The 26,731-nt window shown below is 57.3% G+C and overlaps 8 protein-coding genes across 8 annotated transcripts; 6 read left to right on the forward strand and 2 right to left on the reverse strand.

Moving 5' to 3' along the window:
- Positions 1-1,575: 1,575 nt before the first annotated feature.
- Positions 1,576-4,199, forward strand: CHGG_04630 (uncharacterized protein; the record flags this gene model as incomplete). Its single annotated transcript, XM_001223843.1, has 7 exons — positions 1,576-1,679; positions 2,012-2,051; positions 2,132-2,354; positions 2,418-2,466; positions 2,574-2,670; positions 3,483-3,855; positions 3,982-4,199. 7 exons carry the CDS (start codon positions 1,576-1,578, stop codon positions 4,197-4,199), a joined length of 1,104 nt encoding a protein of 367 aa, XP_001223844.1.
- Positions 4,200-6,133: 1,934 nt separating this feature from the next.
- On the forward strand, positions 6,134-8,363 carry CHGG_04631 (uncharacterized protein; the record flags this gene model as incomplete). Its single annotated transcript, XM_001223844.1, has 3 exons — positions 6,134-6,529; positions 6,581-8,037; positions 8,102-8,363. 3 exons carry the CDS (start codon positions 6,134-6,136, stop codon positions 8,361-8,363), a joined length of 2,115 nt encoding a protein of 704 aa, XP_001223845.1.
- A 1,988-nt stretch (positions 8,364-10,351) lies between these two features.
- CHGG_04632 (uncharacterized protein) lies at positions 10,352-10,829 on the forward strand (the record flags this gene model as incomplete). Its single annotated transcript, XM_001223845.1, has 2 exons — positions 10,352-10,469; positions 10,579-10,829. The coding sequence occupies 2 exons, from the start codon at positions 10,352-10,354 to the stop codon at positions 10,827-10,829; spliced, it is 369 nt and encodes a 122-aa protein (XP_001223846.1).
- A 2,226-nt stretch (positions 10,830-13,055) lies between these two features.
- On the forward strand, positions 13,056-16,446 carry CHGG_04633 (uncharacterized protein; the record flags this gene model as incomplete). The annotated part of the gene is made up of 5 exons (XM_001223846.1): positions 13,056-13,924; positions 13,991-14,185; positions 14,246-14,258; positions 14,562-14,740; positions 14,835-16,446. 5 exons carry the CDS (start codon positions 13,056-13,058, stop codon positions 16,444-16,446), a joined length of 2,868 nt encoding a protein of 955 aa, XP_001223847.1.
- An 855-nt stretch (positions 16,447-17,301) lies between these two features.
- On the reverse strand, positions 17,302-20,128 carry CHGG_04634 (uncharacterized protein; the record flags this gene model as incomplete). The annotated part of the gene is made up of 3 exons (XM_001223847.1): positions 17,302-18,195; positions 18,657-19,777; positions 19,855-20,128. 3 exons carry the CDS (start codon positions 20,126-20,128, stop codon positions 17,302-17,304), a joined length of 2,289 nt encoding a protein of 762 aa, XP_001223848.1.
- Positions 20,129-20,493: 365 nt separating this feature from the next.
- On the forward strand, positions 20,494-21,304 carry CHGG_04635 (uncharacterized protein; the record flags this gene model as incomplete). Its single annotated transcript, XM_001223848.1, has 3 exons — positions 20,494-20,583; positions 20,652-20,695; positions 20,764-21,304. 3 exons carry the CDS (start codon positions 20,494-20,496, stop codon positions 21,302-21,304), a joined length of 675 nt encoding a protein of 224 aa, XP_001223849.1.
- A 430-nt stretch (positions 21,305-21,734) lies between these two features.
- On the reverse strand, positions 21,735-23,841 carry CHGG_04636 (uncharacterized protein; the record flags this gene model as incomplete). The annotated part of the gene is made up of 2 exons (XM_001223849.1): positions 21,735-23,393; positions 23,449-23,841. The coding sequence occupies 2 exons, from the start codon at positions 23,839-23,841 to the stop codon at positions 21,735-21,737; spliced, it is 2,052 nt and encodes a 683-aa protein (XP_001223850.1).
- A 596-nt stretch (positions 23,842-24,437) lies between these two features.
- On the forward strand, positions 24,438-26,653 carry CHGG_04637 (uncharacterized protein; the record flags this gene model as incomplete). The annotated part of the gene is made up of 5 exons (XM_001223850.1): positions 24,438-25,080; positions 25,154-25,210; positions 25,261-25,446; positions 25,498-25,872; positions 25,938-26,653. The coding sequence occupies 5 exons, from the start codon at positions 24,438-24,440 to the stop codon at positions 26,651-26,653; spliced, it is 1,977 nt and encodes a 658-aa protein (XP_001223851.1).
- Between the last annotated feature and the right edge of the window lie 78 nt (positions 26,654-26,731).

Here is a 26,731-nt window from a genome sequence, read left to right on the forward strand (position 1 = left end):
TTGTCTGTCATGTCATGGGGGTTTGGTGCTGTCATGTTTGTCAGGGGATTGGAGGCGCGGTGCAGGGTCTGGAGAGAGGACATGATATTTTTTCATCTTGGTTTGTCCGTTCGCGGCCGCCTCCGTCTGAGCCCTCCCTGAACGCGCGGATCCAGATCCGGGGGATCTCTTGTTAGTCCCCATACTACGGATGCATCACCATCGCCTCGCGGTGTGGCGCCGGGCCCGGGGTGGATTTGGGGATGGGGAGGGGGTCAACACAGTGTGGGCACTTTGTCGAATAGCGTTATGGAGTGGCTTTTGGGGAGGAATTTTGAGTTCAGAGATCAGATGGAAGCCGCGGGATGCTCCGGTCTCTTGTTGTTGACCCACCACACTAACGTTAGCCTGACCGGGGAGAGGGGAGCGTGAGGGGGGGAGGATCGGCAGCATCCCGATCCGGTGCTGACGGCCCGGGACTGTTCGGTGTTAGCGGCAGGTGTTCGGAGGTACGGAGCTGGTCAGACGCCGGGGCTCTGTGATGCCTGCCTATGTTTGCGACTGAGACTTGTTGTCTCTACCCATATGAACGAGACAGCATTCACGTACTGCCTTGCGGTGGCTTGCTGGGCTGGCGTTTCAGCGGTGGTAGCTGTCTCGGTTGCTGTTGGTGGTGGTTTGGCTCTGTCTTTCGTGTGGGGGGCAGTCTCGGTCGCCTCGCGACAAGTCCGCCGAGAACACCGGGCGCGAGAGCTTGTGCGCGCTAAGGTAAGAGAAAGGAGAAACCAACAAGGTTCCAGACTAGCCGCATGTCACAAGCCTTTAGTGTAACGGCAGCCCCGATTTGGACACATCGGGCCCAGGATGGCAAAACCACATTTTTTGGTTGGTGACGTGACAAGGCAGAGCTGGACCAAGCATTGAAGGCCCGGCATCCTCAATCCAGAACACATGCTGCCGCTCATCTGCTGACTTGTGGATGACGGAGACCGCCTCTGACGACAAGATGCATCTGTTTCAAGGGTTATGAAATTGGCACTCGTAGCGAGACGCGGGGGCAAAAAAGGGCCCGCTAGTATTGGAGATGAAAGGGGTCGGTGGACCTCGTAGGCGCTTCACGGTGAAGACGGGGGCCTGCAGAGAGGTTTTTTGTGCAGAAAACTCCGCGACAACATCCGCATCGGGGAGGAAAACGGCGCTGGACGAGACCTTAAAACGGGCTATTGCCGACCGCATCTGTATATGCACGCTTCGCGAGACCACCTGGGCGCCTCACGGACCACTTGGCTCGCTATCGCATCGCTCGAGGGCGACCCCAACACGACCTGGTCGAGACTTGTGACCGACAAGGGACCTGGTGCGGGGATCCTGGGGCCTCAATGGCGTCTTGTAGCTGTCGGCCACTCTCGCGAGATAGATAACTAATATATTGGTTCTAGAAGAATGTGGTTGACATGCTCGATCTGCAGCGCATGGGAGGGGTAACCCGAACCGATGCTCGGGCCGGGCCAAATGAGAAACCTGTCAACTGTGTCTGTAATATCATCACTTGTTTATTAGGTGGTTTGGTTGTCTGTGGGATTGTTTGAGGGCGAGATGCCCTCTGCCATTGACATCTCGCGGGTTTGTCAGAAAGCCACGGCCGTCGGCAATGGTCGGGTTTCCGGCAGAGGCATCGCACATCCCCCGCGGCTTGGCGTGTATGGAACGACCGCCCTCGGATGCTACCTAGCAACAACCACGGAGATGAAACCAAGGACATCATCGCGGGGATATCATCGCGGGTGGTCGATGGATCACGAGGATTACTGCGCCTGACTGGCCCTCCTCAGCCGTCCATGTGTGACATGAGGCCTAGTCCACGGCGATTAGAGGCCATAGCTTTCCTATGCGGATGAGAATTCGGTGGTTGACGGGGCCAAGGACCGGGTGGGGGGGTCCTGAGCCGTGGGGTGCCGCGCAGGGCCACCGAGGAGCCGCACGGGAAGGGACCGCAGCTGCTAACAATAACGTCTTTTGCTGTTGGACACAGGGGTCTGCAATATCGATTCCCGTATCGCCGCAGCCTGGGCGTGCGAGGTCTAGATGGCGAGCCACTTCGGTGACAATGGTGGCGGGTGTCGATTAATTAATATATCGTGGTGGATTGAAGAGTCCCATGACCGCTCGGCTATCCAGGGGACGGCGCGGGACACGGCCAGGCGCCGAAATCCCAGGAGGTCGGGTTGCCGAAAGGCAGCAAAGTACTTCGTATACTACTGCCAGTGACCGCGGACGTGTGGGAGAGCAGCCCGCGGGCCCCTCTCCGCGTTGTGGCGAGCCGGGTGCGGATTGTGATTACGGAGGACGGGATAACGGAGGCTTGGATACCTTCGGTGAGGGTGATGAGCCTTGGATTCCCATCACTCGTGCATACTGTGCGTGCAGACGTTGTCCAGGGTTTTCCTCTTCCGCGGTAATCAAGGCATTTGGCTGGCCATCCCCGGAGTTCTTGATTCGGCATGCCTGGTCGGAAGCCGGTATTTCTGTCGAGGTTACTTTGGACTTGTATGTACAGATCTGTAACCCGATATTCGTCTTTTGCTTCCCCATAGCCTTCGGTCCGCTGCTGAGATGGTGGTGAAGTACAAGGGTTTAATCGCAAGTATTCGGACCGAAGCCTCCTTTGGTGCCCAGTCAGAGAACTGTTCTGTACCAAGCCACTGACGACTAACGCGCTCGGCTGCGCGACGCCTGCATGTGCGGAGTACAGGGGGGTAACTGGAAGAGGCCCAGCATGAGACCAGCCACACAAATAACGGACCGCACCATCCGTCAACGTTTTTGCCAGCCACAGCCCCATGGCCTCGAACTGGAGCAGACGGTCGGGTCATGGCACCGACCCGAGGTGAGCGGAGTGGAGTTGCAGGTGGATCCTGGACAGGAACAGCAAGGAGTTCTCTGGAGTTTCTCTCTCAGCACGTCTGTGCGCCCGAGATTGTGATTTCGGATGGCGATGTGTGTTGTTGGAGGACCCCTGGCGAGCCGGTGAGCTTGGCCCGAGTCTGGGCGACGGCAGAAGATCCTGCCATCCATGCCATTGTCATCATCGTGGTCGCCCGACTGCCCTGATGCCCTGCTGCCCTGTTGGACCCCCAATCTCGGAATCCTCTCGGTTAGTTGGCTGAAAGAGGACGCACGGCTTGCCTCCTTGCTCACTCGACACGCACACGCCGCCCGCAGGTCAGGCAGCTCGCAGCTGGCGTGTGGTGGCGATCCCGGAGTGGATCGTGGTGGTGCTCACGGGACTCGTCGCAGCGACTGACTCCCTTGCCGCGAGGGAGTCCTTTACGGCTTGCGAAGCTGGAGGCTGGTAAGCATCCATTCATCTTCACATGACTCCTTCTTTTGGAAATGTGGACAACGAGACGGCAGAGGCAGGCGGCACGGCAGAGTTGATTAACTGGTCAGTTTGTATTCGTATCCCGTCTGGTTGGATGGGCTCGGCATGGGAATGCTTGTAGACACGGCCCAGAGCGAGACCGCCTTCATCCCAGGTGGGTGCAGTGGTGCAGACCGTCTGCGCGCTTGTTGCTGGCGCGATGATCTTGAGCCGCCTTGGGACCAAGAGCTCGCCCGATGTGGGGTGGAAGGAGCTTCTCGAAGGCTTCTCCTCATCCACGACGAACCCTTTTTGGTCGAATACCGCGGAGAGCCCGAGCGTGGGGCTGACGTGGTTCGACAGCCAAGAGATTGTGAGGAGCGATGCTCGCAGCTGCCGGATTTATGCTAAATCAAGAGTCACCGAGTTTGGCAATGCTTTAGAGAGGCGGCTGTGTTTGGAGCCTAAGAGAAATTCGAGGTGCGTTGCTGATTACCCAGCTATGAGATTACCTGGTTAAGCCTGGGTTGTGGTTGTTGTGCGAATTGATTGAGCACATGGTTGAGTTACCAAGTAAAAATGGATTGTGGGGAGGCGAGACAATGTGTGCTCCAGAAAAGAAATAATTAACTCCTGTGCAGGCGAATGCAAAAAGATGGAAGGTGCAGGGTTGATGGCTGTGGCTTGCTGTGTCAGCGGCTCGACCGCAGCTGAATTTCCCACTTCTCGTCGCGAGTCGCTAGCCATTTGTCCCATTACGGGCATCGACTGGTTTGGGTTTCTGTTTCTGGAGTTCCAAGTTCGTCGGAGGGGTGGACCAGTGGGCGAACCAGTTGGCGAACCAGTCCGAATCGACTAGGTGAAGTCAAGAAACCGGGCCACATGGTAGGGTGTGTGTCTCACCACGCCAGTGCTCGCCAACGAGAAGAGCTGCACGAACGGGAGAGAGAGCGTTCCATGAGAGCAGGCTTAAACCCACTCGAGTGTACCTATGTAGTCAAGTCGTGTAGGTGGTTGCATACTCGCCCACACCATCCAACTAGCCAGCCAATGTTTGTACTCCCTTTGCCCGGCGGCGAGGTTTTGGCCTTGATTGACCGTGCACTTCATCACCACGAACCGTTGCTGGGCGAGATGATCGGCGGTTGCCGAGCTGAGCTTCGAGGGGATTGCGCGGACCCTTGCATGGATTGCCGGTGCCGAATCTGGGAGCAACGGCGACAGAGAAAGACCACCTGTAGCTTGTCTCCTGTGTCCTGTGTGTCCTGTCTCAGACTCACACTCTCTCAGCAGTTCCATGTCCGTCAATGCCCGTCTCTGTTGCGCACCAATCCGCGCGCCTTCTCAAAGCCCATGTCGGTGTTACATGTCTAGGACGTGTCCGACATGTTAGAGCATGTGTTGGGAAACCTGATCGTGAGGTGTGGAAACCCTCGAAACTGGAAGGAAGACAAGATTCCAAAGCCAAGGGGAAGGTGCGGAGGTCGAGGGTCGCCCAGAGAGAGGCGGCCCAGTGAACGGTTGGGATCAGAAACCCCACCCCCGCGTTTCTCTGGTTGGCAAACCCTCCTTCATTTGCTTCCGTCTCCTCCACACCCGGACCCGACGACCCACCATCTTCCCAGGTCTTGCTGGTCGACGGTGTGTGTGAATGCCGTGGCTCGTCGTTGCCCATTTGCCAGCGATGACACGACAATCCATGGATCGCTTCATGCAGCCTCCCAGAACCCCAGAACCCCCGAAAGCGAGCGTGCAGGTCCCAAGGTCCCTCGGTCCGGCATCGCTCGCTGAGAGGACCACGCCCGCTTTCGCACGCTAACCGTTAGTCACTCAGCTTGGGCACTTCCGGAACAGGCTCGACGGGCTCAACAGGCTCAACAGGCTCGACAGGGCGACCCCAAGATGCAGAGAAAAAAAAGGCGACATTTAACGCACCCCACAACGCGCCTTCTTTCGAAGAGTCCATGCAACCCTGCACAGGGGTCCTCGAGTGCGACTCCACAACAACCTCAGAGCAGCGCTCGTCCCCCTCACCCCCAGCCTAACCCTTGTCCACCACAAATGCATCTCCCCCGGTTGGCGCTAGCGCATGCCACCCCGGTCCCTCGCCGTCCCGCCTCCGTTATGGCTGGCCTTCGGCGCACGTAACAGGACCAAGCAGCTTCTCCCAACTTCTCCCCGCAAAAGCCAGCCGTTTGCGTTAGCACAGTACAAACGCCACAACTTGACACGCACAGGCCCATGTCTGGCTGTGATTAAAGGTGCCTCCGGGGAACAAGCGGTACTGCAGAAGGACATGCTCAAGACGAAAAGTGACCGACCTACACACCCCCCCCCCCCCCTGATTGGAGTCCCCAGTTCGTCTCGGCAAAGGCTGACCCCGTGTGCGGGATGAGATACATATGAATCCTCCAACCCGACCTTTCGTTCCCAAGATCCCGGAGAACGCTTCCCACCTACCACCTACCTAACACAGTACTTGCCCCAACCACGCCGTCCGCCCCGGATCTGGCCCACCAAACGAAACCACCACGCCAAACCAATCACCCGGCACTGGCCCTCCGGTTCTTGTTGGCAGCGGCACGATAATGCGAGTTCGACTACGAAGCACGGGTTTTAGTGATTTTGGAGTTTGCGGCGTTTGAATAAACCGTCAACTCGATGTTGGAACAGCCGCTGTCGTTGACCGGTCGTCGATTGGAAGGAAATCAGCAGCAAGCACCCGCCTCCCCAGTCGTGGGTAGCTCGGGTATTTGGAAATCCGGCACGGTGTCGCAACCCAGCCAATTCAGCATGTCGCCGTCTTCCAACGGCGACTCACCGCACTCGGTCACCGCCACCATGACGACCGCTGCCAGCGCCACCGTGGTAAGACAGCAGTATCCGCTGCCGAATCGGGATTTCACCGTCGACATCCCGTCGCCCCAGCTTGCCGCCGGTTCCAATGGCGCCGGCCTGCTCAAGTCGCCAAACTCGCTCAAGGCGGCGCGGGCTGCTTCTAACTTCAGTCGGGAGGGCATCCTTGGCTCGGCCCAAAAAGCGCGGAATTTATCACAGTCGTCAGACAACAGGCCGGACGGAGTCCCGAATGGCATCCCAAAGTCCACGAGCGAAGAGAGCATCAACCCGCTGAAGAGGAGAAACACAGATGCAGCAGTAGATTATCCGAGGAGGAGAGCGACCATTGCCGTATGTGCGCAATCGCAATGGAGCTGCATCCCCGTGCTAACTTGTCGGTAGTGCGAAGTGTGCCGCTCGAGGAAGTCGCGATGTGACGGCACGAAACCAAAGTGCAAGCTCTGCACGGAGCTCGGCGCTGAGTGTATCTACCGAGAACCCGGCATCAAGCTGGACGCCGGCGACAAGCTCATCCTAGAGCGCCTAAACAGGATCGAGAACCTGCTCCAGATGAATATGGTGGGCCACGGCAATGGCATAAGCTTATCTCACGACTCGCCAAATATGAGCAACGGCACTGCTTTGAGCGGGGACAATCTCATGATGCGGAACGCGAACAACGAGTTCGTCTCGATCATCCCTAGCGGCGGCCTGGGCACCTGGTCCGCGACGGCCACCAACATATCAACTATGCCAAAGGTGCACACAAACGCAGCCCTGCACCTGCTACAATGGCCGCTCATCAGAGACTTGGTCTCGCGGCCATACGACCCCCAAATCCTACTTCAGCTCGAAATGGCCCGCGAACCGCTGCACTCGCTCGCAAAGACGCCCTGCGTGGATTTGTCAAATACCAATGCTTACATCGAGGCCTACTTTGATCGCGTCAACATCTGGTACGCCTGCGTTAACCCATATACATGGCGGAGCCACTACCGGATCGCGCTATCGAACGGTTTCCGAGAAGGGCCAGAGAGTTGCATCGTGCTCCTCGTCTTGTCACTCGGCCAGGCGAGTCTGCGCGGGAGCATATCGAGGATCGTTCCGCACGAGGACCCCCCCGGCTTGCAGTATTTCACGGCTGCCTGGTCATTGCTCCCCGGTATGATGACCTCCAACAGTGTTCTTGCCGCGCAATGTCACTTGCTCGCCGCCGCCTACCTCTTCTACCTAGTGAGGCCACTCGAGGCATGGAATCTGCTCTGCACCACGAGCACGAAACTGCAGCTCCTGCTCATGACGCCAAATCGAGTCCCCGCCGACCAGAGAGAGCTCATCGAGAGAATCTACTGGAATTCGCTCCTTTTCGAGAGCGATCTATTGGCCGAGCTAGATCTGCCCCACTCGGGCGTCGTCGCGTTCGAGGAGAACGTCGGCTTGCCTTGCGGCTTCGAGGGAGACGAGCAGGAGGCGGTCGGGCGGGACGAGCTGTGGTACTTCCTGGCCGAGATCGCGCTGCGTCGGCTCTTGAACCGAGTCAGCCAACTCATTTATTCCAAGGATTCGATGGCGTCGACGACAAGTCTCGAACCCGTCGTCGCTGAACTCGACTTCCAACTGACGCAGTGGTACGAGAGCCTGCCCGTGCCACTGCAATTCCCCTTTACGCGCACCATGCTCGCGGATCCGGTACAGACGGTGTTGAGGCTACGATTCTTTGCTTGCCGGACCATCATCTACCGGCCCTACATCCTCGCGGTTCTGGACAACGAGCAGGCCATATTAGACCCCGCGGTGCGGGACAGTTGCACCAAGTGCCTAGAAGCCTCCGTCCGGCAATTGGAGCACATTGCCGCGCAGTAAGTTCTTTTCCCATCCCTCCTATTGGCCGATGATCCCTCCAATCTAACCAATTGGCCGCAGTCACGCCGGACACATGCCGTACCTTTGGCAAGGTGCGCTCTCCATCGTGTCGCAAACCTTACTCGTCATGGGCGCCACAATGTCACCGTCGCTGTCATCCATCCTTTGGAGCCTCGTTCCCCACCGCGAGGCTATCGACCAGATCATCAACGATGTGGTCATGGAGATCGAACGCTTCGCCGTCCTCTCTCCCAGCCTCAGCCTGTCGGCCGAGATAATCAAGGAGGCTGAAGTCCGGCGCCGGACCTTCCTGAGCGGTTGATCCGTTTTTTAACAGGGCACCCCGGACATTTGCCCCGAACTTGCATCTCGCCTAGCTCGTCCTCGACCACGCTTCCGGCCCTCTGGGAAACATAGTGGTTTCCCGCATCACACAAAACCCCACGACCCGATCTCGCCTATTGCCAATGCATGGAGCCGCTGCACGTCTAGCGCGCATGCCCAGCCCGCCAGGAGAGTCGACCTGCATCAACACCTTTTTACACAAACACCCGGCTCCGTTACCAATGGAATCGAGTATTGATGTTGGCACCGCTGATGGCTCCCCGAGGAGCCGGTTGCCACCCTCCGACAATGTCTAGGGATTCCAACCATGGATGCGAGAAAAATCCACCATGGCCTCGATCGCCGGCGCTGGCGCGCGGGCTACTGCACGAGGAAGTTGGATCGTCAAACTTTACGCCGAAGCTTCCCCTGTTCCTTGGACTGGGCGTTCAGCCCTGACTGGACAATGGGGTTGGCGCCAGAGTGCAAGCTGCTGGGAGATCTGCAAGCTTGATCTGGGGTTACACGCTGCTTTCCTCTGAGCGAGTCAAAATTGCCCTTTTGTTGGAGCGAGGCTGCGGATGACCTTGGATACGGCTCTCGCGGCCCGATGTCCCGCTTCAACCTGTCCCATCCCCGCTCCCCGCCTTCTCTTCTTCATGCACCCCGTCCTGGACATCAACCGGCGGTCGGGGCCACAATCCTCTTTTCATTTTACCTTTTTTGCACTCTTGGGCCCTCCGGCTCGGTTTTTTTTTGACCTTTTTTTTCCCAGCGTCACGGACGGGATATTGGAGGGGGTAAAACTGGTAGGGCAATATACCGACCACCGTTAGGCGTTGTTGGGGGGATGGAATACCTTTTTGAGGACAACTACGTTTTGGAATCTATGTGAACTTCTCTTCTTCTGGCATTATCTCATTTGGTGGATATATCCCCGGGTTTTTAGCATGAAACATGTATCAGGATTGGCGAAAGCCACATGAATTACGTTTTACTGGTTGCTGGGAGAAGGAACATGGACATGTCGTTCCGTTGTCTTTGGTGGCTCTTGGACTTGACCTGATTGATAGTTGAGTCTTTAGATCAGTGGATCTTCCTCATCAAAAAATCTACGCAGGAGCATCCCCAAACGATATACACAGTGCAATAACACCCACCATCGGCGGCATTTGACCCCTATTTTTATCATGTTTAATCTATTCCTTCCTTCCTCACCCCGACGCTGGCATGCCGATCCCTCACGGACCCACCGCGACGGTGTCGTGTTGCGGGGTTATCACATTCCCCAGAACGAGCCCCGGAATACCCCAGTTTTCCGCTCTTTTTTTCTTCTTGGAGAGGAGGAGGCACGGGAGGGAACACCCCCCTTCCCCTCCCCCATCTTCGCCGGGCCCGTCTTCCGCAGCCACATGCAAGGCCCCTGGGCCCCGGGGCATGGATGCGCGCCGCATGTGGCAAGGCGGAATGGGAGACGTTTCGCTGCGAGGGGGAATTGATCGGAGACTTTCTCCAATTCTGGTTTTATTTTTTATTTTATTTTTTGGCGGGTGCACTTCGGCGGTCTATTCTGAATGAACGGCACCGAGGCATCCTCTTTTTTGCCTTGATTGACCGGTGAACCTACCTGTGTCCCTCACCTCGTGACTTTTTGATGGCTTGTTGGTTGGTACGTTTGGCGAAGAGAAGGCGGGGTTGCATCATGCACCAGCACCGACCGGTTTGCTGGACGAACCATTCCACTCACGCAGTCAACTCACTGAGTTACTCCCCCGCTGGCGCCGGCTGGCCCGGTTGCTGCTTTGCGCATCGTATTGTGTGAGCTTGTGGGTTTGTTCCTTCGTCGGGGGTGGGAGTTGCATGCATGTTGGTATGTATGTATGTATGCATGTATATGTATGCACATAGCGGACAAGAGGTCCCGTCGGTCTGCGAGGGAACCGTCCCCTCATCGAGTAGTGGAGATCTTCAGGAGACTTTCTCCAGATGGCGGGCATGTCGGCATGGGTTGTCGAGCTGATGAAGACGCATGTAAGCAACGCAGGAGCGAGGGTGTGGATTTGCGGGGGAACTGGGCGTGCCGAGCGAGGAGCCCAGGTCGCAGGTAAAACGGATCCTGTCCTGGGCCTGAGGGAAATACAGTGGATGCACGTGGGCAGGTCTTTGCTTGTTGTTGTTGCTTTATTGCCTGCCTCGCCCCCGTCTGCATGTAGTTATACGGGATGTGGTCCGGACTCCTGTTTCGGGTCTGCCTGCATGGACAGCTGTATTGACGGCTTATACGAGGCTTATATTTGCGACTGGGCCGCACCAGAAGGTGAAGGAGCAAGCTCGATCGAGCTCTGCGCCACCATGCGCAGAATCAGATCAGATGGCACCCCGGCTGAGCCCGCCCCCTCCCTTGAAAGCGGAGAGCGAGGAGAACCAAGATCGCAGTTTCGTTGCAGACGACGACAGATCCTGAACAACAGACTAATCCTGCAGGTTCTCGGTGACGTGATGCAGGAAAACCTCTTGGCCTGGGGATAAGACGGAGCATGAGAAACGGGTTGTGGCTAGAGTATTTTCATGGCCTCTCCGTTCCTTGATAACGCTTGCCAAGCGTCAGGGGACCACGATTGTCTGTTGACAATGCCGTGGTCCGACGGCAAGGCAAGATAATCAGGGTTGTTTATTCTCAGTAAATTGCACATCGGACCGAGACGGAGTGAAGAGTCTTCTGCACCGCTGCACCCCCACGTCCTTTGGAAGCGTACTTGTCGTATACTTTTAAGTCACCGCGTTCTCGATCTTGATAGGGTGGAGTTGCCACTTCTTCAAATCGTCACATCACGATGCTTTGATTTGTCTTAACAAGACGCGTTGAGGCCGGCCGGCACCGTCTAAGACGGCTAGCCTGTTCCGACAAGAGACGTTTGAGGCGGATCTCTAGCGGTCGCCCGCTCCACATATTTTTGTGGGGGCCCCTTGTTGAATTCTTTGGAGGGGCGTCCCTGGGGGGGGGGGGTCAACCGACCCCCCCCGGGAAAATAAAAAAAAAAAAAAAAAAAAAAAAATAAAAAAAAAAAAAAAAAAAAAAAAAAAAAAAAAAAAAAACTCAATTTCAGGTAGAGTGGATGATGGACGGCTCGCAACCTTGCATGGCCCGGCCCGTTCATGCTCGGCGACAAGACCCGGCCGGTTGGTGTTGGGTCACAACCGGGCCGCAGCCGGGCGTTGAATTCGGACCAACACGGGATCGGATTGCTGCGGCGGCACAAACAGCAGGTGGAGTCGATCCGACCAACATCAGATGCCATCCATCGGGGAGATCCGCGGTCAAGCTCCCGAGCCGCCGCTGTGGAAACCGGACACGGACAGCGGGCAGCAAAAGCAGTGGAACCTGCACGTCGACCCGTCCAATGTTCAACGGCTCTTAATTTTTTTTTTCTCTTCTTGTTTTCTCCTCTGCCCCCCCTTTTTTGGCCTGCCCAGGACGCAATGCCCGCCGTACTTCCACGGCGACGACAACACCATCATCCCCATTCCCATCCCAACCCCCGCGACACAGCTGAAGCGGGCTGTTCCGTTTGCCGTGTGTTTGATGCGGGACCGAATCGGCAGGGCCCGCTGCCTGATTGCGGGGAAGGGGTTTTACGGTGAGGGTGCTGTGGGACTTAGCCTCGTAGCTGCCGTGTCCCCATCCCGGCAGTGTTCCGATCAAAGCCTCAGCATTTTTTGCTTTTTTCGTGGTTGAAACACGCCGGGCTTCAGAGGCGTGTTTGAGGCGCGCAGAAGCAACCCTCCTGAGAAAAGGGGAACTGACTGGTTGCTTTCTTATAGGTTGTGTAGTTACCTAGGTAGGTACCTCGTTGAGTCATTTTGGTGGTTGTGCTGGTCTTTGCCCTGCCCCACGTGACATATCACACCACAACCCGCCTTCTCCCGCCTTCGTAATTTCGATTGGACCTGCCACTCGTCAGCTGGCGTCACTTCTTGCACCCTTCAGCCGGACTGAGGTGGTGTCGAACTTTGGGTCTTTGCCCTCTGTGTCCCGTTTTCTCACCAGAGTGGGAGACATTCGCTTCCAAAACCAGAAGAAGGTCATCATCTGAGACCACGGGTTGTTGACTGGCTCTGGCTCACGGGGCTTGTGGAGCTTTAGGCCTCAGAGAGTTTAGCAAGGGGGAGCTAGGGGCTGTCTTAGCACCCCCCATCTCATCCCGGGCGGGCATCATCACCCCTCATCTGAACTCTCCTCCCCCGCGCAACCCATCTTCACCCTCACTCCTCGGGCCTCTTCTCATCTCGACGGAGCCCAAAGCGCCTGGCGTCATTTTTTATTTGGTTTTTTTCTTCTTTCTTTTTTTTCCGCGAGCAACCCGGGGGGGCTTGTTGGGCTTTTATCAGGCTCGCAGGATTCTCACTGGAAGTCGAGAACGAACCGGGGTGGCCTGTTTCGAGAGAGCCTGTGTTGTGCTGGCAATGCACGTCGACCCTTCGCGATTGGGGCATCCGTAGACCCGCCCCTGCCCGGCCAACCACGCCCAACCATCTGGCCGAACTCTTCAATTCTCCATCTCGAGCCTGCTCCTCCCACTGCGGCTGCCCGACTGACTGACCCAGCGACCATCCTCGGGGCCGCCGCACTGGACTCGACAAAAGTCTTGCTTGCTGCAACCGCGGGGCTGAACGACCTGGAAAGGGACGAATGGCCGACGTAGACCGACAGCAGGGCGGGCCCAGCACCTCGCGACGGAAGAAGGTCGCCGGCAAATCGAAGGCACAGCCCGCAAATGATTGGTCACGGAGCGGCGAGCCACGCTCCCGTGCCTCGCCTCGTTCGAACCGCCATGGAGATATAGACGTAGACCTTGTCGAGTCGTCCGACGACGCCAACGACGCCCACGACGCCAAAGCGTCGCCCCGGAAGCAGCGACGACGACGTCGTCCCCAACCTCCGGCCGACACCACCTCTGACACGGCCTCGGAGACAACCCACCCGGCCAAGGCCCCCGCGCCCGCCATGAAGGGACGCTCCAAGAGCATGCGGGTGCCCAACGCGTCCGTGCCCACGCCCCCTCGGCGCCCAACCTGTATCATCGAACCGGCCGACGAAGATGATGCTTCTCCCTCCGGCCCCTCGCGGCCCGTGAGTCGCCAGACCATCGCCCGCCGCGACGTCAGTCCCCGATCCGCTCACCCCTACCGGTCGACTCCCGAGTCTCGCCGCTCCCCGAGGACCTCTGTTTCCGATTCGGAAGACGACACCGACGCCACCTCTGACTCGGACTCGGAACAGGTCATCCTACCCCGCGGAAAACTCCCCGCCGTACCATCTGCGCCCCCGCCCATGCCCGCCGGCGCCCACGGTTCGCTCCAGGAACGGCTGATGCAGCGCCCCGAGATGGTGTACGAAGAAGAGGACGGCACCTCGAGGTACGCGCCGTCGGCTAGGCATAGGTCGTTATCCCGCCCCGCTTCCAGCGGACAGGACCCCTATCGGCGACCCAGGGACATCACTGTTTCCGGGCCCCCTAGCCTCGACGAAACACGCCGCTCCCGGTCGAGATCCAAGAGGTAATAAACAGGGCGGCCATGTGTTGCCTAGATTTTGAGCTCCAAACGTGCTGACGCCGGTTGTAGTGCCAGGCCGTCGAGAAGGCACTATGAATCCGATGTCTATATCTCTTCGAGGCCCGCCTCATCCTTCAACAACAAGAGGGCCCATGCCGCGTCATCATATAGCCTCGGATCCTCCGCGAAGCGTTCAACCTTCTTTCCCGCTGATTATTCCGCACCTCTTGCCCGCATCTCGCAACCGGAGAAACCAGCCGAGCGGTCAGTGCCCTGTGTTCCGCGACCAATCGGCGCCGTGTGACATTCTGACTTTGTTTTTAGTACTACCGTGTGTGTGCGTTGCAGGGACGATACCACCCCTGTGAGCCAGACAGCTAAGCTCAAGTGTTGCCATCGCATGTGCCATTCCTGTTTGCGCAAGGTCTTCAAGCTATCACTCACCGATCCGCAACACCACATGCCCCCGCGGTGCTGCACCAATGATAACATTCCCGCCGAATCTGTTCACAAGCTGTTTGATTCCAATTTCAAAAATGAGTGGAATAAGCAGTTCAACAGCACGCTGGCAGAAGCCACAAGACCTGCCCGTCGCGGCGATGCGGTGAGCTATTAAAGCTTGAGGAGATGCGCCATGAAGGCGCACGTTGGCAGGGTAGGTGTAGCCGTTGCAGAACCAAGATTTGCGCGTCTTGCCACGGCCGATGGCACCACGAGCCTGAATGCCCGAGCGATGATGACGCCGCCTTGTTCACCATTGAACAACCGACAAAGCGGGAACCGTGGCAACGCTGCTACCGCTGCAAAACCATGGTGGAGGTCAGGGACCGCCGTAATCATATCGCCTGGTGAGGACCACGTCCCGTCACGAATTTACTCTTTGGCGTTAGCTAACACCACGTCTTTCTTCTAGTCGGTGTGGCGCTGAACTCTGCCCGCAATGTGGAGGGAAGTGGAAGAGTTGCGAATGTCCCTCCTTTACAGACGACCCGTTTGAGGCTGAGATAGCGAATCCACGAGCGAACCCCTTCGCGTCTCGGCCGCCTTCGCCTTCACCTCGTGACTTCCGGTCAGATTTTGCACCCCCTCACGCCGCCATTACCCGGCCCCGACCGTCAAGTTACGAAGACGATGCGCATCTACGCCGCTTGCATGAACACCACCACCGCGATGACCACCTTGCGCGGAGAATGCATTCGTTTGACGAGTTTGGCCATCACAGTGGCCATGCTGATCCTAGCCGAAGAAGGGAGGACTACGATTTCGAGACCCCCGAACCTCGTGATCGCCGTCGACGTGCGGACATGCGCGATTTCGCCAGCCCGTTTGCGGACGAGGACTATCACCGCCGAGCTGCAACTGTCGTTGCGCCGTCGCCACCACAGCCCCACGTCCCAGCCGCGCCGCCTCCTCCTCGCTCAGCATTCGAGCCGCCTTCCCGTCCAGCTTTCGATCGTGCGGCGTCCGGCTTTGAATATGGCGCGGCGCGCCGGGGCCGGGATGCGCGCTATGCCTCCCCGGAGAGGTTTGACCATTACATGCCCGAAAATTATCCTACCGAACGGCGCCGGCCTCGCTCTCCCGACCCGTGGCAAGCTTTCCCTCAGGAGCAACGGGCTCGATCTCGCGACAGACGCCACACTTTCCCGTCCGAATCACGTCCTACGTCCCCTGAACCCTGGCAACTTCCCACACGATACCCGTCTCCCGAAAGACCTGTGCCGGCTGTCGAGGAGAGACGACGCGCTCCGTCTCCCGACAGGCGTCAGGCATCTTCGTTCGAACAGCGCCTTGCCAGCAGATTCAAAAAGGAGAGCAGACAAAATCCCACCGCTCCCATTGTCCCCATTGGCGCTGCCGGCCCGGTTGGCGCCCTGGGTCCATTGAGTCCCACCCGTGCTCCCCCACCACCTTCCCGAGCTGCCACCCACATCGGTGCAAGCATGCCCATGGCGCCAATCCCTCCATCCATTCACGGCGGCCCCCCCCCAGCACCATCCCTTCGTAGGCACCACACCATGGACGAGGATATCTACGGACCCGGTGCCGGCATGCCCGGTGGTGGTATGCCCGGCGGTATGCCCAACGGTATGCCCGGTGCTATGCCCGGTGGTATGGGTGGTATGCCTGGTATGTCTGGTAGCGGGATGCATGGCAGCGGGATGCCTCCCCCGGGAGATTGGTTCGGACCGCCTCTGCCCCACGGCCATCCCCATAGCCACTCGCATTCCCACCCCCCTCCTCCCGGCATGGGGATGCCCATGATGCACCCCGGCCATCACCCGGCCATGCACGACATAGCCCCGCCGGACATGAACCCCGCCAACGGCGGGTCACACCGTGCGCCGCATGTGAGGAGGCGCCCGCCGCAAGCCCATCGTGAGCACAGCAAGTATGACATCCCGCGTTCGTCGGTCCTGGCGGGCCTCGGCGGGATGGGTCGAGGCGCCCTTCGCGTCCATGAGTGGGTGAACTATGTGGAGCCAGGCGCGCCGGATGACTTGACGCATATGGCCATGCATTAGCTTTGCTTTTATTCTAACCTTGGGATCTCACTCACTCGCTTCTTCTTTCTTTTTTCTGTTGTTGTCTGGTCCGGTCTGCTCTTGTTCTCTGCGGATATTTACGTTCACTCATTTATTATATGTTGGATCTAAAATCCTACTTCCGTTGCCTACCCTAGTTAGGACTGAGCGGAGATAGTACGTTAGGTTACTGTTGATCAAGGTGGTTACCTGGGGTATTTGGTATCATGGACGGATTTGGATGGATTGGATGGGAAGGAGGGTAAGCATGAGAGACAAAGTCATGACGTTTATGATTGAAATGACGTGGATGGTTGGTTGGTCGGTTGGCATATGGCAGTGGTGTGACTGGGTGCCTATCTCTTTGGGTATATTGTTAGCGGCGACAGCAAGTGAACGAAAGGGATGGGTCAGGGGAAGGAAGGGGCAAAGGGATTTCCATTGCTTGCTCTGACCCAGGCAGAGGCTTTTTGTATCTACTAGCTCATGGATGGATGCATATAATGTCTGTTTGCTCGCTGATTCAATTTTGTTGCCTCACACTCATATCTGGTTTGTTTTGTTTGGTGAACCTGGTAGTATTATGGGACGAAAGAAACTTGTGACTGCCCATGTCAAGTGTAGGTGGGATAAAATGGATAATGTGGATTTTGTTCAGAGACGGCACGGTCTAGTTATCTGTCGCATGTCTGGGATGAGAGATCGTATAGTGACGCCGAAAATAGACTTTTGTAGATTCTATTCCAACGTCTCATTCCACCCGCCAAGCTAAACGGAACACTATACCGCGCCATATATACACACACAACCAACCGACCCAACCAACCCAACCCAACAAACCCACCGACCGCTCTATCACCTCTTCGCCCTCTTCGCCGGCCGCGCGTTCTTCTCCCTCTTCTGCTCTTGCACCTGCCTCGCCTTGCGGATATCCGTCGCGCTCTTGAGCTCACGCCGGCTGCCCTCACCGTCCTTGTACTTGCCGATGCGTTTCTCGCGCGCCTCGGCTACCCGCTTCTTGCGCACGTGGTAGTCGTCGCGGAACTTGTCGGCGTCCTTGGGTGCCTTCTCCTGCCGGTGCTTGTAGTGACCCGCACCCGCCCCACCAGGGCCGCCGCCGCTGAAGTTGCGCACGAGGTTGGCCTTCTCGGCCTCGCCCACGCCGGGAAGCCGGCCCAGGCGGTTGGCGCGGCGCCACTTGTCGAAGCGGCCGCTCTGGAATGAGGCGGCGATCTTGACGCCGGACTCGCCGCGGATCATCTTGGCGCCGCGCGAACCGTCGTCGTCGTTGGCGCGCGCCACGTACTTGCTGTGGCGCTTGTCCCAGCGCAGCTTGGAGCGCGTTGGGAGGCCGAATGCCTTGGCGCCGTCGTCGTTGGCCAGGTCCATGGCCGCGTCGCGCGCCGCCTCGACGAACTGCGTGGTGCCGCCCGAGTTGAACGCCCGTACGCCGCGCTCTTCGGCAGGCGCTGGTGGTGCGATGGTGTGTAGGACATGAAGATTTCGGGGTCTTGGAAGGATGTTTGCCCCTTGGTAGGATTTGCCGCTGCTTGTTACCGTCACTTCGAGTTCGGATTCGGATTCCTCGTCCTCCCAGGCCTCTTCGTCGTCCCCAGGCGGGTTGGTCTTCTCCGGACTCGAGGTCCATTTCGTTTTCCGGAGGGGTTGATTCATCCTCGTCTGCATCCGCCATCTCTGTGTCCTCATCCTTCTTACCCGACCTCCGCAGGGCCGACTCGTGCCCTGAAGCTGCGCATAACTTCAGCGGCCTTGTTCTTGCCCGATTTTCCTTGGGGTCCAATCTCGAAAACTGTCTCTTGGGGCTTGAAACCGCTGATTTTGGAGAGCAGGTTGTCCCTGGCTTCTTCGGCGTTTGCGGCCGACGCTCCAAAGAGGGGGTGTAGTTGGGTCCAGCTCCTGGATGCAATAACCTCACGAGCACGTTTGGCGCTCGAACTGGAGGCCGAGTTTCGGGTCTTCATGTAGAGCTTCTCGGCCTTGACCGTGACCCCCCTAAGGGCGCTGATATCGTCATAGTCGCCAAGCACCTTTTTAACCCATTCTATATTATTTTCAAGATTGGATCTCATCAAGGTGCCAACAACGACATCTTGGGCATAAGATGGCTCTTTTACCTCCTGGCCAACTGCCAGTTTCCTGCCAAGAAAGAGTTGGAGGTCGATGAGGTAGGGAAGATCTGATTCTCTCACGAGAGCATAGGCCCAACCGCGCTGGCCAGCACGGGCTGTTCTGCCGACACGATGCACGAAGATCTTGGGTTGAGGAGGGAAATCGTAATTGATCACATTCGCGAGCACTGGAATATCGATACCACGGGCTGCAACATCCGTGACGACCAAGATGTTCGTCCTTCCCCTCCTGAAGTTGTCGACTTGGATCTTTCGGGCGGTTTGGTCGAGCGAACCGTAGATGTATGACACAGAAAACCCTGCATGGCGAAGTAAGTGGGCGATGTACTCAACGTGGTGCTTGGTGGCCGTAAAGATAATGGTCGAATGCTCGGTCGGCTTTTCTTTCCTATTTCGCCTCTCCGAGTCGCGCTTTCGTTTCCTCGCCTGTTGTTCATCGGTCTCTTCCTCGATGCCTTCTGGGACCCCCAGCGGCATTTTGATAACATCGTGCAGAATGTGAAGAAGGGCCCCCTCCTTTTCGCCGCCTTTCACTGAGAAAAACGCGCTTTCAAGATCGGGTGACACTTTGGTCTCGGCGTCCAACCTGATGAGGCTTGGCTCCTGCAGACCGGCTCTGGCGAACTCGACCAACGATGATGGGAGGGTAGCAGAGAAAAGAAGAGTCTGCCTCGATGGCGGCAGCGCGTGCAGAATCTCGGTAAGCTGGGCGGCAAAACCCATTTCGAACAGACGATCAGCCTCGTCAAAGACGACGTATCGAACGGACGAGAGATTCAGAGACATCTCGACCTTCAAGTGCAGAAATCGGCCCGGTGTGGCAATGATGATATCCGGGTTGGCGGCCATCAGACCGAACTGTTCCTCCAGGCTATCGCCACCAACCAGCAAGACCGTCTTGAGGTCAGTTCCCTTCCCTAGTTCCTTCACGACCTTTAGCGTTTGGAGGGCCAATTCGCGAGAGGGCGACATGATGATAGCCCTGGCGCCAACTCTAGCGCTATGGGCCTTCAGTCGCTCAATCATGGGGATGACGAAAGCGGCGGTTTTTCCTGAACCGGTTCGGGCCATGCCCACCACGTCGCGCCGTTCGAGGACCAGGGGGATCGTCTTGCGCTGGATGGGGGTGGGGACGGAGAAGCCTTTACGACTGATGGCTCTCAAGAGGTTCGAGTTGAGACCTTCCAGCACGGGGTTCGAGGGTTAGAGTTATTCATACGAGACAGCTCGCCAGTCGGGTCAGGGTCGCGGCACTCACCCATGGCCTGGAAACCGCCGCTCTTCTTTGCGCTCTTGCTTTGTAGGCTGCCAGTTTTCCTGTTGGAGCTTCGCTGTTGTTTCGCGATAAAGGCCGCATCACCGCCATCGTCGGAGCCGTCGCCATTGTCTAGAAGATCGCCGAAATCGAGGTCGGCAGGCTGCTGTTTATGAACTTGGACCTCATCGTCGCTGTCGGCGTGATTGGCGAACAAGGAGCCGGCGATGTCGACTTCGTTCTCGGACATGGCCGGGGAGGCCGCTCTTCTCTTCATGGTGGAGTGTTGGTACTGCACCCAAGGCGCAGTGCGAAGTTGGCAAAGACACTTCGAAGTTTGTTGATGGGGCAGAATACAGAGCTACGACCGGGCGTGGAGCGGGCTGCCAAACCCGTTGTAAATTTTCGGGATGCCCGCCAGCCAGCCCGCCAAATTTTAGCGGGGCCGGATCCCTGAGGGCTTATCGGGCCCCTTATCGTATCCGCCGGGTAGGTGCTTTGCATCTGCCGGCTTTCCCCCTGTAAACACATCAACGAGGCTTGGGCGACCTAGTGTACGAGAGGACATCGAGATAGCAACAGCCCTCGAATTACATTGATACCGCGATTGATTAAGATTACCGTGTCCACAAACGCATCAGAATGGCCACACAAGATGCAACAGACGACACCCCCGTCGACAGCCGAGACGCGCTGGAAGTGTTGGAATCAGAAGCTAAGGAGTGGGAGAAGGTACCCATTCTCACCACCCATTTGGTGCTTGGATACCCTCATCGATTTACTGACAATAAGGTGAACAGGATGCCGAGATTGACCGAATTTTGAAAGCGTTCAGGCTCGATGCGTAAGCCCGCCCCTTTACTCTGAGCAATCCGCCTCGACGACGGTCATCGCTGACGAACCCCCTCCTAGTTACGCCGTCCTCGGCCTCAAACCCGGTGTGCCCGAATCCGACATCAAAGTGACCTACCGCAAGAAATCGCTCCTGATCCACCCCGACAAGACCAAGAACCCCCTCGCGCCGGACGCCTTCGACCGGCTCAAAAAAGCCCAGACGGAGCTGATGGACGAGAAGCACCGGGCGGTACTGGACGAGGCGATCGCGGACGCGCGTATGCTGCTGATGCGGGAGAACAAATGGACGGTGGACAGCCCCGAGCTCAAGACGGCCGACTTCGAGCGCAAGTGGGCGGACAAGACCAAGTTCGTGCTAATCGAGAACGAGCATCGGCGCCGCCGCCAGATGAAGGCGCAGATGCAGGAGGAGGGCCGCGAGCAGCGCCGCCAGGACGAGGAGACGGAGCAGCGCCGCAAAAAGCGCCAGCACGAGGAGGACTGGGAGGCCACCCGTGACCAGCGCATCAGCAGCTGGCGCCAGTTTCAAAAAGGGGGCAAGTCGGGCGAGGAGGGGCCCGAAAAGAAGAAGAAGAAGAAGTTGAAGCCCATCGGTTGAAGCGTCTACCGCCGCTGTCTTCTTTATCTTCGTTGTATGGGAGTGAAGTGTTACAACTACGGCGGGAGGGAGGGAGCGCATGGAAAAACGGATGTTACGTGTGTGAGTTAATCTGGAGAGGAGAGAGCGCTTGATTTGACCCTGACCGATATATATAAGGTTTTCTTTCCGGCGCATTGTCCTCGAGTATCCAAGGCTCGATGGGTGCATTCTGATTTGACATGTGCGGTCACCAATATCAAACGGTCCGTCTTGCTGGTTCGCTTGTGATCATATGACATTTATTGACTTTAATTTCATTATAGCCATCAACGCCACTGATTGAGGCTCAGAGGTGAGTAAATGGTCTCTTGAGATCGGTGGCGTACCTCAACCTCACCTGCCCAACTACCCATCCAACCAGCCCCTGGAGGACGGGTGAGTCCCCGCATCACTTAGGCGCATGCTTCTTCTTGTACTGCACGAACCTCCCCAGGTTGAGCAACGCCTCGTCCGCCCGCGTTCTGAGCTCGGCCTGCGCCCTCTTGTCCACCCCCTTCACCAGCACCTTCATCCGGGGCACAAACTCCTCGAGGTGCTTCAGGAAGCCGTCCTTCCAGAACACCTCCTTGTCACACGGTGGCTGCTCGTCACCGTACAGGTCGAACAGCTGGTTCAGCGCCTCAACAATATCGGCCGGCGCCGCCGCGTCGCTGCCGAGGAGCGCCATGAGGAAGACGCCCACCTCTCGGTTGACCTCGATAGGGGCGGGATCTCGCGCCAGCGACCCGAGCACGCCGATACATTTGACGCCGAGACCCTGGAAGGGGTCTTCTTGCGCCTCGCTGCCGTCGTTTTGGCCGCCTTCGGGTTGTTGTTGTTGGGTTGGGCTCTTGGAAGCGGCGTGGTAGAGCGAGATGAACTTGCGGTGCTGGCTGCCGTCCGACGGCGTCTCGCCGTTCAGGGTACGCGCAACGGCCCAGGCGAGGCCGGTTACCTGCGTGGCTAGTTTCAGGTCGGCGCTGTCAGCGTCGAGAATGGGTGCTATCGCCTTGCGCCAGAGTTTTTTGGCTGTCGGGAACCAGGCGCCCAAGATGTGGGCGTTCTCGCCGTTGCCGAACTCCAGACAAGAGATAGTCCAGGCGATGTTATTGAGCGCGGAGAGAGAGTGGGATTGAATAGCGAGGGTCTCTTCGCTGTTGACGGGGATGTTGGTTAAGCGGATGAGTTGCGGGACGGCTCTTTGGATGAGCTCGCGGAGTGTTGGTAGATCGTTGATGTCGCCGGCCCCTGACCCCTCTTCACCTGCGACGCGGTCCATGTCGGCTTCCATGTCCGACGTGATCGAGTCGTCGTCACCGTCTTCTTCATCGTCCTCTCCTTCCCCCTCCTCTTGGTCGTCCTCTTCGACTCCGGCGTCCGATCCTTGGTCAACATCCATCGCATCGGCGTCGGCGTCAGCGTCGTCAAAACCATTCCACTCCTCGTTGGCCTTGGCAGGATCTAACGGTGCGCGGTTACCCTTTACGAGCGTCTCCTGGAAATCAGTCCCGATAGAGGCTAGTATTTCGAGGGTAATTTGTGTGATTTCGCCATGGCTCGAACTTCCGTTAGCAGGTGCACCGTTTGGTGTGACCTGCTCCAGTGCCCGCGCTAGACTGGGGACAAGGACAGCATCACATGCTCCGTCCTTGCCAGGGCTGTGATCCAGCCACTGTAATGACGAGAAAACATTGTGGAGGACACCGCAGGATAACACCGCCCTCGGCCCAGTTCCCGTGGTCGCCAGTTTTAGAAGGACATCGTAACACTGGGTTTCCTGATCGTTCGTCATAGCCTGGCCAAGTTCAAGACTGTCTTCTGATAACGTCGTGAGACATGAAACGGCCTCCTCAAACATCTCCTGGGGGGCGACGTCGGTGGAAGCTAAACGGAATAGGAGGCGCAGGATGATCTGGTTTTTGACAATGGCTTGGAGAATCTCTTCCCGGGCCAATGCTAAAAGACCGATAAGTGTGAGCAGAGAGCTGGTAATGTCCCATACTAGCCGTTGCTGGGCCTTCAGCAGTTTTGAGAACGGAGGCTCAGTTGCTGTGAGCGTTTCGAGGATCTGGTGGTCCCAAGTTAGCCCCTGAGATCCGGACTTGGAAGTAAACCGCACTTACCGCCTTGGCAGCATGTTCAATCGCTGACAGAACATCGAGCCTGTACAAATGCACGCAAAAGTCCGCCTCCTCCTCCTGGGCCAGCACCTTGAGAATCTCCCAACCAGCTGTCCGGCTATCGATGCTGTTGTCGGTGAGTGTCTCGGTGAGGACGATGTGGACGACCTGCTCCCGTAGAAGCAGCTTCCTGCATTTGGTATCTTGGACAATGTTGGCGATGGCGCCGGCAGCCGCTGTCCTGGACTTGGCTTGTGGGCTTTGCAAGTCTTTGAGCACCGGCAAGATCTTGCTCTCACGGAGCTTGGCGAGCTCTGGATCTGATGGTGGTTTCACAGGTTTTGCGATCGGGTCGCTACGGTTTCCCCGAGCTCTATTCCTGCGGGATTTGCCCATATTTGAATGTCGTGGTCGGATACCAGGTATTTCGGTAATTCTTTTTTCAGTAATTCTTCAAGTAGTTCTGGTTCTCCCGTCGCATACCAGTGGTAGATACTTTTTTTTTTTCATTCCGTTGCTGTCTCGATGAAAAAACTCAAAAAAATAAAAAGAAGCGATAAGGCTGCCCCTCATCTGCCCCCACCTTTCCCGCAGCCAAAAACCAACGTTGCAGGGGGTTGAATGCGGGACAGAGGCCCTGCCGCTGCCACTGGGACGGATCCCTGCAGGGTGGTTGGATCGGCAGTCACTGGCAGCAGATGGTCGCGAGACACGTTGATCTTAACCCCAAAGTTCGCAAAAGACGACTTGAGCTTCAACTCGTAACCCGGCACCCGGATCCCACGATCGCGTCACCCCGGCGCGCATAAACCGGAGACAAATGCGGACAACGCTTGCCGTCAGCATATTCCGATGACGACCGGCTAATCATTCCATCGACAAGGGAAGTGCCATTGGCGCATCAACGAGTTTTCGTTTTGTGTTTTTTTTTCTTTGGCCGAAGGGATCAAGAGGAAAGCGCAGCTTGGCAGCGTTGGGCGGGCGGCACAAAGATGGGAACCATGTTTCTCACCAACGAGGAACTGGGGAAAAAGGACGACGACCACAAGCCGGCCAAGCTTCCCTCGATCCGTCCGCGATGGAGCGCCGCCACGGGAGGAGCCCCGAGAAGCAAGTTCCTGAAACGGCTTGCGATGGCCTTTGCGCTGGGCATCTTCGTCTACCTGTTTATCAGTAACCTCCCCACCGACCTCCCGATTCGAGATCGACGCCACCCCGTATATAACAGCCGGCCCGAATCGGGGAAAGCTCATGCGCCGGGGACAGGACGGAGGCCGGGGGTGATGCCGAAGGTGCACGACCAGAAACCCCAGAGACAAACTTCTATATCGAACAACCCTCCGCCGAAGCCAGCGCCGCCCTCAGCACCATATACGGGACCTCTCATTTTCGTGAAGCTGTTGCCCTCGCTCCAGGCCATATATACCACCGGGGGCAACTCCAAAGTGAACAAAAACGTCCTATTTGCTGCCGCGAATCTGAAAAGCGCCGCACTTCTGTTGCCCATGGCATGTCGGATGGGGGACGAGTTGAGGAACTACGTACATTTTGCTCTCGTTGGTGGGAGCGGTATTGACATAGAAGACTTGCGTGCTGTTAATGGCATTGACGAGTCTTGCCAGGTCATATTCCATGGTATGCGCAACTCTTGTGACGCCACCCTACCAGGAAAAGTCGGGCGCTGACTTGATGCTAGATGCTCGCCCAGATTTCGCCGAAACGTCGACCCTTGAGCGTCTCAGACAAAGCTCAGTTCGTGCGCTCCGTAAGTAGGATAGCCAAGTGCCCCGCCGCCGGAGTCTAACATCTCTGTAGACCACATCAACACCTATATGCACCCGCAGGCCGTGGTCATTGATGCTTCCGGTTTGGAGGAAGATTATTTCTTGGCCGGCTTCAGGAAACAGGCCCCAGTTTCGGGCATACCCCTGATCGAGTTGCCTAAGAACGCGCACTCGCGACTGGCTTGGATGACGAAGCTAGATAGCTCATCGCTGGCAGGTAGGACAACGAGAAAACGAGTATATGAACTCTTGCTAACGTAAAGAACAGCTTGGGACAAAATCAGCATTGACATTCTAATTCATGCGCCATCAGCAAGTTCAGGGGGTCTTATCCATCTGCTCAAATCGTTATCGGGGGCCGACTTCTCGACGGGCTCGACGCCCCATTTGACCATTGAACTGCCGCATGACGTAGACCGCGGCACTGTTGAGTTTCTGAAGACGTTTCAGTGGCCACCAGGCCGCTCCCACTTGCCATCACATCCCCGTCAGCTCACCCTCAGGCACCGCATATCGCGCAGCAGGCTCACCGAGGAAGAAAGTTCGGTGCGCTTTCTCGAGTCGTTTTGGCCGAGCAACCCGAAATACTCGCATGTACTTGTCCTCTCGCCGCAGGCCCAACTGTCACCTCAGTTTTTTCACTGTGAGTGAGAACCAACCCTGTCAGGAATTCCACACCTGTTTTGCTGATTTCTTTTGGCTTGTTAGACCTGAAATATTCCGTGCTACATTACCTGTACTCTGGAGCCGCCCTTGCGCAGGAATGGGACTCGAGGTTACTCGGTATCAGCCTCAACCTGCCCCCCACTCACCTGGATGGCTCGAAGTCGTTTGCACCACCTCCAGAAAAGGGGGGGACCTCTTTCTTATGGCAAGCTCCAGACAGCAACGCGGCGCTGTTCACGGGACAAAAGTGGATCGAGCTGCACGCTCTTGCATCCCACCTAATCGATTACCAGCACAAAACCCAGCCGCCGCCCGCTTTCTTCGCCGACAAACTTGTCAGTAAGAGATACCCTTCGTGGCTGGAACACGCCCTGAAGCTCTCCCGTGCTCGCGGCTATTGGACGCTCTACCCCAGCGAGGCATCAGCGAGGAATTTGGCCATCCTCCACAGTGAACTCTACAGGGCCCCCGAGGAATACGGGAGAGAGCTTGAAAAGGAAGCGCCCAAGAGCGCCGAGCTACCCGCCCCCGGGAACACGCTGTTCGAGAGCCTTCCCGGAGGCGGGTTATTGCCGTTCGACGAGATGCCTCTTTTGCTTTGGGACGGGGCGGCCACAACGCTGTCCCGCTTGGATAAGGCCGCGGCGACTTACACGGATGAGTTTCGACGTGCGGTTGGGGGTTGTCAGGTGTTGACGCCCGAGGATCTCCTGGCGAAGAAGTCGATGAGGGACTTGTTCTGTATGAAGGATGACTGAATGAGTTGGCGTGCATTAGCCCACGAAGACGGTCCCCAGAGGCTGGGGCCATTGTACGGATTTTGTACCGAAGTACGG

The sequence above is a fragment of the Chaetomium globosum genome, genomic scaffold, assembly GCF_000143365.1.
Source record: "Chaetomium globosum CBS 148.51 scaffold_4 genomic scaffold, whole genome shotgun sequence".
Classification (NCBI taxonomy): Eukaryota; Fungi; Ascomycota; class Sordariomycetes; order Sordariales; family Chaetomiaceae; genus Chaetomium; species Chaetomium globosum.